A 10,514-nucleotide genomic window follows, 5' to 3' on the forward strand; every position below is an offset into this window, starting at 1 on the left:
GCTGACTCAGCCTCCACAGACCCCGCTTCTCCGGCAGCGCCTTCCTGGTGGGGCCAACCTTCCGTCCAAAGTTGCCGCCGCCGGCCAGCCGGACAGGAAGCTCGTGGCGGGGCCGCACCCTGGCCCCCTGGCCCCCGCCCGGCGCTCCGGCCTGGCCTCGGCCTCCCACCTTGGCCCGGCTGCCTCCCTGGGGAACGAAGCTGAGGCCAGCCCCACTGCCCCCCCCCCCCCCCCCGAGTCTGCAGCTGTGCCGGACGGAAGGAGCCTGCTCGGGCCGCGGGCGCCTGCTCTGGGCGTGTGTGCACGCGGTCACACGTGTCCTCTGCTTGCACGTGCAGCACCTCACCCCCGCACGCGGGCTCACCTGCACGTGTGGAGATGTGCACACGTCCGCACGCGCGAGGACTTGTGTCTGGGGCACCGAGAGAGAGCGCAGAGCCGGGCACGACGGCCCCGCCAAGCGGGTGCTGGGGGCCGCAGCCGGGGAAGGTGAGGGTGATGGAGAGGGGGCGCGCTCAGGCCCCGGGGTGGGGGCCTCCCAGCCTCCCACAGTCCTCCTCACTCCTGCACTGGCGTCTCCAGGGAGGGAACGCGAGAGCTTACAGCCAGCACCTGGACTTGGTGGCCCCACACTTCCGATCACATCAGCAGGGACCGGCCTGTGGCTTTGTCAGCGGAGGACAGCCTTGCAATCCGAGCTGGGGGGGCGCCGGGGGAGGACTTTGCCGAAGGGAGCAGAAGAGGCTGAGGAGAGCCTCAAGAGGGGTGGGGAGGGGCCGGGGGCGGAGTGAGGTCTGCTGCGCACGTGTGCAGATGGTGCACTGACCAAGGATAGACGCCTGAAATTCGGCCCACGCTCTGCTCACCGGACTGCAAAAAAGGAGCACCTTCCCTCAGGCGGCGCACGGGGGTCCGGCAGGGTTCTGGGGACCCAGCGTGGACACGTCGCAGGCTGCCCGGCCGGAGTCCAGGCTTCCCCGAGACCCCAGGTGGACAGCTAGCTGCGCGTGCTCCTTCCCGCGGGATGCCCGGTCGGCCCCCAGGCCCGAGATGCGTCCCTGTCTGGCCCAGAACGCCTCGGTTCCCACGCCGTCACAATGGCCACACAACGGGGCCCCCAGGGACGGAACTTAATCTCGGGCTATTGAAGACCTGCAAGCCATGGCCCCTGTCCCCAGCCCGCAGACGCCGCGCCCGGGACATCTGATCCACCGCCACCCTCTCCTCAAAGGGGGACACTGTCTCCCCAGGGCCCCCCGCCCCCCCTGGCATGGACAGGAGGGAAACTGGGTCACCGGGATAGAGTGACAGCAGTGGCCGGCCGGGATGGGACTGGAGGATGCTCCTGGCCCGCAGACCTGCCCCAGGGTACCTGGCCCTGGGGGGAGGCGGGACCGGCCCGAGAGCTGCGCCTGCGAGGGCCTGGAGTTTGGGCCGAGAGCTGAGGCGACAAACTGCCTGCCTAAGACCCGCTCGTTGTGTAGGGACAGAGCTGAGACTGGGGACCCTCCCTTCCCCCACCCAGAGAGGGGCCCATAGGCCACCCTGCACCCCCCTCCACCCCCGGAGCAGGCCAGCCGGCCACCCGCTCCTCCACCCGAGAATGCCCGGCTGCCGCTTGGTTTCCTGGCCCTCGAAGAGCTTTCTGGAGCAGCCAGGAAGAGTCAGGCCTGGCCAGGAGCTACTTCTGGGAGCAGAGACCCAGGCCTTCTGTGTGTAAGGTGCGCTCACCGTCTGCAGCCGGCCTCTGAGCGGAGCACCGCACCCGCCCTAGACTCCGCGTGGGGGCCGTGGGGGCCTTGAGCTCAGCCCCGAGGACTGCGGGAGCCCCACGGGAGGCTGGAGCCCGCAGACTCTTGCTCTCAGGGGAAGCTGGAGACACGGGCTCACCGCCGCGTGGCCTTGGGCAGGACCCTGTCTTCCCATCTGTGCAATGGCCCTAGCTCCTTCTTGCCCCTTTGTGCGTCTAGCAAATTCTTAGCTCTTTGTGGTTGCCACCCTCCCAGAGCACTCTCTGGGTGCCAGAATATGTGCCAGGGGCTGGAAGGGACCCAGGAATGGAAAAGAGGGGAGGGACCCAGGAAAACTCCAAGGAGGTGGCCGCTGACTGGGGAGGCGGGCATGGAGGGACCGAGCCCAGCGAGTAAGCCGGGAGCAGCAGAGGAAGTCGGAGGCCTGCAGGGGCAGGGCCGGCCCTCCAGCGTGGGGAGCAGGGAGACAGGGATGGCGTCAGCCCAGGAGCCCGTTTCTAGGATTCGGGGGCCAGCCCTCAGGTCCGCGCAAGACCACAGTGCCCGCTTCTCACTCGGAGCCGGCAGCTCTGGGCAAGGAACTGCCCGGGAATAACGGCCACCTCCCACCTGGGGCGGCCAGGGAGTCTGTGGCCAGGAGACAAGAGGGTCCAGAGGGCAGGCTGGCGTCAGCCTGTGAACCTTGGTCCCACGCAGAGTCAGCTGCCTGGAAAGAGAAAGGGGCCGCCGGGCCCGGACCAGGCCTGCCGTCAGGAAGCGGCCGTCCCGAAGGACCCGGCTTGCCCGGGGTACACCTGCCCTGCCCTCTCCTGCGGCTTCCGCCGGCAGTGGGGGCATCTGTGGCCTCGGCCGCATTTGCCGCCGTGGCGAGCCCTGAGCCAGGTCTTCCTGCGAGGGCACCTGGGGGTCCGCTGGGCCCCGCCTCTTGGCTCATCAGCACCTGCCCGCGCGTGTTTCAGAACCGGGGTGCGGGCACCGGGGCAGACAACCACCACCCCACCCCTGTGTGACCCAGGCCAGCTCACTTCCCTCCCTGAGCCTCGGCTTCCTCAATTGCAAAATGAGAGCTGAGACACGCCCTGCTAAGCCTGTCGCCCCGGGCCCCCCTTCCCTCCACTTTCCTGCCCGCCCCCCCCCCAGCCCTCCCCGCAGTGGGCAGAGCAGGCCGAGGTACCCTCTCGCCGGGGCCCGGTTGGCACCGAGGGGCACAGCTTCGGGGCTGTGGGAGGGGGCTGGCAGCGTTTGTACTGCAGGGCAGGATCTGTGGAGGGGTGGGGGGGCCAGCCCGGGGCCGGGAGGAGGGGGGCCGGGGAGCCTAACCTGGCAGGCGCTCCGACAATTCCGTCTGCTGCTTCTGTCAATACGAGCCTTCCTGTTTTGGAGATTAAACCTCGGCTGAGCAAACAGCCTTCAGGGGGGCCCCTCCCCGCCACCTTCCCAAACCCAGCCCGGCCGGAGGCTGCAAGCACCTGGAGGCCGCTGGGAGCCACGGGGTCCGGGGTCCCGCTCTGCCGCCCCTGCCCTCACCGAGCCTTGGCCCGCGGCCCAGGCGGCCCGGCCCGGCCCCAGCCCCCCACTGACCTCCGTGGAGGCCACCCGCAGGAGCCCCCCGTGTCATCCTTCCGCTGCCGGGCTGGCGCACTGTCCCGGCAGCCCTGCCCGCCGCATCCTCTGCCCTCACATGACCTTGGCAGGAAGTGGGGAGCAAACTGCTTGTCGGGGCCTCCCCGCCAGGCTCACGCATACCTGTCAGGGACCCCAGGCGTGGCCGGGAGCCACCCTGAGTGCCCCACGGAGGCTCCTGCCTTGGGAGAGGCCAGTCATGCGGATGGCGATTTCTCCAGTTGGACAATTCTTTGTTGGGGGCCCGGCTTGCACATCGTAGGGCATTCAGCAGCACCTCCGGCTTCTACTGACTGGATGCACTGGCTGTGCATTACTCCCGGGCGTGGCATCCAAAAATGTCTCCAGGCATTGCCAAACGCCCCAAATGTCCCCTGGGCTGGTCCCTGCGGACCGTGTGTATACAAAGCAGCCAGGGCTGCAGAGATTGGCCTGGCCTTCCCTCTGATGCGGGCCTCAGCCCTGTCCCGTCCTCCTTGCCTCTCCCACCCCTTCCTACCAGGGCCCACCTACCTCTGAGGAGCTGGCCCTGCCCTCCTGAAAAAATCCTCCTGTTGCCAGAGCCTCTCAGGACAGGGAGCACGGAGAGCAAAGGCCTGGCCGCAAGGGCATGAGGCCTGGAGGGACAGACGGCCCGGGGCTGATTCCTCTTGCCCGGGCTCCCCCTCCTCCTACGATGCAACTCGAACCACATCCCTTTTGCTGGCAGACCTTCTATGGTTCCCCATTGCCTCCCAGGCCTGACCCTGACCCTGACCCTGACCCAGGACCGGCCGGCTCCTGCTCAGCTCTCCAGCTTCACGTCCCTCTGCTCATCGACTCAGACCCCCGCCGAGCTGCGTGACCCCCCCCACCTCTGGGCAGCACCCCTTCCCGCCTCCCCCCCACCTCTGGGCAGCACCCCTTCCCGCCTCCCCCCCACCTCTGGGCAGCACCCCTTCCCGCCTCCCCCCCCACCTCTGGGCAGCACCCCTTCCCGCCTCCCCCCCACCTCTGGGCAGCACCCCTTCCCGCCTCCCCCCCCACCTCTGGGCAGCACCCCTTCCCGCCTCCCCCCCCCACCTCTGGGCAGCACCCCTTCCTGCCTTCCCACCCTCCCTCCCACCCAAACCTTCGCCAGTCACCACCTTTTCCTAGAAGCCTTGCCTGATGCTCACTACCCCCGGCCCTGGCACATAGTGGATTATCCCTCGCCTGGGCTCCGGGCACACTTGGGCTTGACCCGTCTCCCGGCCCTGACCGCCATCTCTCTGCTGGGAGGACGTCTGAGAGCCTGGCAGATCCTCCCACAAGAGTGTGAGCTCCCTGAGGCCAGGAGCTGCGTCTGACTCACCTCCTAAACCACCCGGAGCCACGCAGAGCCAGGGGTGGAGAAGGTGCCAGGGATCCCGTCGAATGGTTGGGCGAGTGGACAGATGGACCGTCAGACAGGTGGACGAATGGGTGCCGTGGTGGTGGCTTATCTTTTTGTGGGTGTGGTTGCCACTCCTGGGCACATAACCTCCCCCTCCCGTCACTTCCAGGGCCGCCTAAAATAGAGATCAATGCCATATCCTTCTCCACCCCTGGGAGTGAGGGGCTCACTCAACTCGACTCCTGTCGCAGAGGAGGAACCTGAGGTCAGGGAGTTACAGAGATAAGGTCGGGGTCATGAAGTGGGGGCGGGGGCGCCCTTTGAGGCAAGACTCCGATCCCTACCACCTCCATCCGGCCGGGAGCCCCTCCTTCCACTGCCCCCAGGGTCTGGTCCCATTGACATGGGCACCAGGTCATGACTGGGGCGAGGGGTCATGCCTGGGGCCTGGCAGGCACGGGGACAACCACTCCCCACCCCGTGGCCACAGCACAAGCTAGCCATTCTTGGCAAGACAAAGGCTGGCTGGGGCAAAGTGGTTCTGGTGTCTCCCTGGTGGGTGTCTGGCCGCTGTAGCACGTCAGTAATGTGTCCTCACGGCCGGGGCTCTGCTCCTGGGGGCTGCAAATCAGATTAGCCCGGTCTGGCCCCAGCGCAGAGCCACCAGGCAGAGGTGCAGCTGCCAGGCCTGGGCCCGTCTCCCTTCTGGTGTTCGAAGTCCTGCCCCACGGCGGAGAGACTCGTCCCCGACTGGCTGTGGGGTCAGAGGCGTGCCTCTTCTCCGCTCTGCGCCGCCCATGTCCAATCTGCAAGACCAACCGCTTGAGTGAGACCCTCCCAGCGTAGGTGGGCACACAGTGTCTGGTCACTGAGAACTACGGGCATCAGCCCCTGCCAGCCCCCTGCCACCCTCCACAGCTCTGCCCTCAGGCCCTGGTGCCAGCTCACAGTTCAGTGGGCAGCCATGCCGGGCCTCCCTCCTTCCCCTGAGACCCACATTCCCCGGGGCTGGGTGCTTGGGGGACAGAAGCAGGGGCCCTCCCTTGAGCCTCTGCATGTCCGTGTATCTACACGTATCCATCCATCCACCCAGTCCGTCCACCCATGCGTGCGTCCGTCTGTCCATCTGCCCATCCATCCATGTATCATCCAACGGATGTGTCTAACGTACCTAAGACGCACCACGTACCCTTCTAAGCACTGAGGACAACAGCTACGAATGACACAGTGTTTCTGCCCTCTCGTAGCCCACATCCGGCACCTTCCCAGTCATCCCCACGACCTCTCTCTGCCTTTTTGCCTTTCCGTCCATCTGTCTCTCCCTTCCCTTCCTCATCTGTCCAGCCAGCGTTTGTTTACTGAGCACCTGCTTTGTGGCAGGCACTGCTGAGGAACTCGGCATGGCCCCTGACCTCCCAGGCTAGCTGGGGAGGCAGGCAGGGAAACGGGCAGTTATTATCTCGTGGTCTGGGCCAGGACGGGGGCAGGTGCCACAGGGGCTGAGGGCTGAGGGAAGAGGTGGCACCCGGCTGGCCTTGAAGGGTGTCCCCTGAAGCCTTACTCAGCCACCTAGGCCAAGTCACCAGGCCACTGCGACCACTCCAGGCCCCAGAGTTCAGGCCAATGGGCCATGTCGCCAGGGCTCATTGTTTCTCTACGCCTGCAGGGTACCAGCCAAGGGTGGGCGGGGAAGGGAAGGCACCGGCCATATCCCTATTACAAAGTCAAGTGAAATCCCGAGATCTGCAGAGGGAGGGAACTGGCCCAAGACCACACAAAGCGAGGCCTGGGGGTGAGGGGTTCCGGGCAGAGCGGGCGTGCGGGCGGGCCGGGCCAGGCTGGGCTGGGGGCTCTATTCACAGCTGTAGACTGCTCATTCTTCCCGTGGGGGCAGCGCCCACCCCAGCTGCAGTAATGGGAATCAGCTGCTGCTGCCCGCTGTGCCCCCTCCCTCCTGCCGCGGAGCCGGCTGCACTGGGCTCCGGAGCCAACCCTCCCCTCCTGCCAGCGGGACTCCCTGTCCAGAAGCTTCTGGGCTGGGGCTTCTGTGACCGTGCCACTCATTGCCTGCTAGGGGCACCTTGGCATCCAGAAGGTTCCCTCCTTGCCAGTTATCCTCTGATGCCCTCACGGCAGCGCGGGGGGCAGCGTCCTCATGTCTGCCCGTCCAGGAGCCCCAACTCCGTCTTCCTGCCACCAGCTCACGGTGGGGTTGGAAAGGGACTTCCCTGTTGCAGTGACACGCAGCCTGCCTGCCTCGGATGACTTCCTGCGAGCTAACGGGGCCACCCGCTATGTCTCCTGGATCTTCCCAGGAAAGAAACAATCCAGGGGAAGCCGGCCCCAAGGACCCCGGGAGCCTGTGGAGAAGGGGTTTCCAGTAGCTGGTGGGACAGACCCCCATCCACGGGAGGCCCCGGGCTGAGCCCCAGCAGAGAAAGGAGGCTGAGTTCGGGTGGGGACACAATACTGCCTCTGAGCCTGATGTGGGGGCAGAGTAGAGCCCCGCGGGGCTCTGTGGTCAGGTGGGCCCGCTTTCCGAGGCCACCGCTCTAAATTTCAGGGGCGGCTCTGAGGTCATGCAGCCACGTGCCTTCCCCGGGGCCCCAGCCTGGCGGAGACACCACGCTGAGTGGAGGTGTGCTGCCCAGGAGGCACACAGACCCAACGTCCCCAGGCAAGAGAGCCAGGCTGCTTGCTTCTCTGACCTTCTGCCCGGAAGCACCTTATAAAATGGAAGCACCTTATAAAATCCTCATGTTATGGGTGGGGAAACTGAGTTTCAGGGAAGGAACATCCCGGGTCCAGGTCTAAAGCTGAGAAGGGGCCCCTGTGGGTTTGCGAGGCCAGCAGTCTGGCTCCAGAGGGCAACACCCACCCCCGGGCTGAGTTTGTGCCTGTGCCCAGAGCAGAGCCCTGGTCCAGCCTCTACTCCCAGCCCCCTCCCCCCCGGGACCTTAATGTCCCAAGGGGCTTCCTGGCAACCTGGTCAGCCGCCCCCCATCCCTTCTCGAGCTCCCCATTTCCTGTCCTCAGCCCAGCACCCCCACTTCCCCTGCGGCTGTTTGGCTCAGTGGGTCCCTGGTAGGAGCCCGTGCGCCTAGGTCAGGGGCAGGGAGGGGCTCACCTCAGGCTGGGGAAGGGGCGGGGGCAGCTGAGCAGGCCACCCCCCTACAGTTTTTAGACCTCAAGGAGTCACCACGAAATTCCATTCTCCTGACAGCAAAGAAACTGAATCACTCTCGCCAAAGCCCACGGCCCCCACAAGAATGCTATAAGGCTTTGTCCTGCTGTTCCCAGACGGCAGCCGCACCCGGGGGCCCCCCACGCCCCAGCCTGGCTGCGGAGAGGCGCAGGAAACTCCCTCTAGTCCCTGCCAGGCTGGACCAGCCCCTCTCAGTAACCCCGTCTCCTGCTCACCCCCCCCGCATCCTTGCCTTCTGTACAATGGGTACACTGCTCCTGCTGTCTGGTGTGTCCAAGGGCACCAGTCGGAGAAAGCAGGGGTGCTCTGGGGTGCGGGCAGGCAGTGCTATCTCCTCGGCAGGGGGCCACAGGACCTCGTCTGGTGGGAGTATGGGCTGACGCGGCCGTGTGCTGTTCTCTCGCTTCTCTTGCAGAACACTCAGCATCTAGTGGGTACCGCTAAGTATAGAAGCCACTGACCTGAATCCCGGGCACGGCTCATGCAAAGCATGAGGGCTCCAGTGGTGCTTGGGCTGTTGGGGAATGGGGAGGATTGCAGGGTGCGGCAAGAAACGGGGCTGGGAATGAGTTCCCAGGGGAGTAGACAGCAGACCAGGATTTGAACTCAGAGGCGATGGGGAGCCGTGGAAGATTCTGATCCATTTGGGAGGGGGGAGGGGGAGGGCTAGATCTGTCTGGTCACTGAGTAGAGAATACATAGAGCAGGTAAGGAAGGGAGACCAGGGTGGAGACTGCCCAAGACCTTCTGAGGAGAGATGAGGGGAGTGGAGGGGGCTCCTTCTCAAAAGAGCCCAGATATGGGGTCAGTGGGAGTTGGTGGTGAGGCAAGGGCACAGGGACTTCAGACCTGAAGCTGGGCTGGGCTGGGCTGCGGCTCAGCTGACTGTTTGGGGGCAGCCCATGCAGCCATAGGGCCCTTTCCTCCCCTGCCCACCCCGCCTCTCCGGCTGCCTAGAGGCTCCAAGGCTGGGCTCTGGCTGATGGGGGCGGGGTTTATGGCAGGAGGTGACACCACGGGAGACTTGTCACTTGGGCACAGCCAGCACCATCTGCTCAGGCAACTGTCTGCCTGAGGTGGCGCCTGCTAATTACCTGGGGGGGCGGGGGCAGGAAGAGGCCTGGGAACCACTATCTCACTATCTCCCATCACACGCCATGACACGGGGGCTAAGGCTAGGGCCCCAGAGCTCTGGGAGCAAATGGGCCACAGCCCCCTGGGGGCATTTACCCAGCAAATCCTTAGCGAGCACCCACTGCGCTCCAGGCCTGTTCTCCCGCAGGCGACACGCAGGCGGAGGAAGAGGCACCGGCACCCACAGCGCCACCGCAGGCAGGGGGCTAAGCTCTGCGGAAGTAACTGGCCAGCGGGCAGAGTGAGCTGTGACCTGAGCGGGCAGGGGCTGTGGCCCCGGTGGTCGCAGAGGGCCTCCTAAGGAGGGGGTGCCAGAGCCGAGGAGGGACGGGACGGGAAGGAGGCGCAGCCAAGCGGAGAGCCGCCCCCAGCTGAGCTTCCGGAAGATGCTGAGGGCAGAGAACTCGGACCCAGCTCCCGCGCCAGGGGGCCCCTCGGCCACTTCCGGGCCCCTCGCCCCTCGCCGTCAGCCCGGGCTGCTGGCGCGCATTCCTGCCGCCCCTGCTCGTGCGGTGGGCCGGCCCGACCCGTGGGAAGGCCTGGGGGCGGGGGCCGCCGTGTGCCGGGGGAGGCGGGGCGGGGGCACAGCTGGGCCACATCTGGCCGGATCGTAGAGGGACCAAATGGGACAAAAAGCAGCCTTTCATCCCGCGAGGGGAGGGGCGACCTCAGTTCCTTCTCGCCACAGGGCGCCTGGAGGATTTGGGGAACAACCCCACCACCCCCGCCGTCGGGCTGGGACTTGAGGAAATTACCTCGGGTTGGGGGGGGGGGAGCCGGGTGGAGCTGAAGGTGGAATTTGATACAGGTGCTTTCTCGCTGCAACCTCGTGGCCCTACCTGCGGCTCGGGCGGCTAAGCCCCTCCTCGGTACTAATAACCGCTGCCCGAGGCAGAAAGGACTTAGACCTCAGTCCGCCTACACGCCGCCCCACGTTCTCCGCACGCAGCACCCCAAGCGCAGGACGCCGGGCTCGGGGAGGGGCAGCGCCCAGCGAGGAAGTCAGGACGGCTCCGGCGGGACTACCGAGCCCGAAGCCCCCGTGCCAGAACCCCGGTCACCGCGCTGAGGGCGCGCCCTCCCGCGTGCCAGACGCCCCGTGCAGCCCCCGCCGGCGCTGGCCAGCCTGCTTTCCCCTTCGGGGCCACCGGGGCGGGCCCGGCCCCAAGCCCCACGCCCCTCGGCTGCCCGCGGGGGACGACCCGGGCGGGGCGGGGCGTGCACGTGCTCACAAGGGGCGGGGGCGGCGGCGCCCGGCGGGCCTTTCCCAGACCCCCGCCGCGGCCCCACGTGGGCGCTGAGCGTCTCGGGGGGCGACCGGCGCGAGGTCCCGCCCCAGGGCCCGGGAGCCAGTGAGCGCGCGGCGGGGGCGGGCCCTCGAGGGGGCCACGCCCCCGGAGGGCGGAGTCCGGCGGGGAGGTTTAAGAGCGTGGGGCGCGGGCAGTGG

The 10,514-nt window shown here is 66.7% G+C and overlaps 1 protein-coding gene across 1 annotated transcript; it reads right to left on the reverse strand.

Moving 5' to 3' along the window:
* Window positions 1-237: 237 nt before the first annotated feature.
* LOC123382661 lies at window positions 238-5,081 on the reverse strand. Its single transcript, XM_045048271.1, has 4 exons — window positions 5,073-5,081; window positions 3,498-3,660; window positions 3,072-3,123; window positions 238-2,457 (listed from the first exon to the last, which is right to left on the reverse strand). The coding sequence occupies exons 1-4, from the start codon at window positions 5,079-5,081 to the stop codon at window positions 1,887-1,889; spliced, it is 795 nt and encodes a 264-aa protein (XP_044904206.1). The 3' UTR covers window positions 238-1,886.
* Between the last annotated feature and the right edge of the window lie 5,433 nt (window positions 5,082-10,514).

The sequence above is a fragment of the Felis catus genome, chromosome E3, assembly GCF_018350175.1.
Source record: "Felis catus isolate Fca126 chromosome E3, F.catus_Fca126_mat1.0, whole genome shotgun sequence".
Taxonomy (NCBI): Eukaryota; Metazoa; Chordata; class Mammalia; order Carnivora; family Felidae; genus Felis; species Felis catus.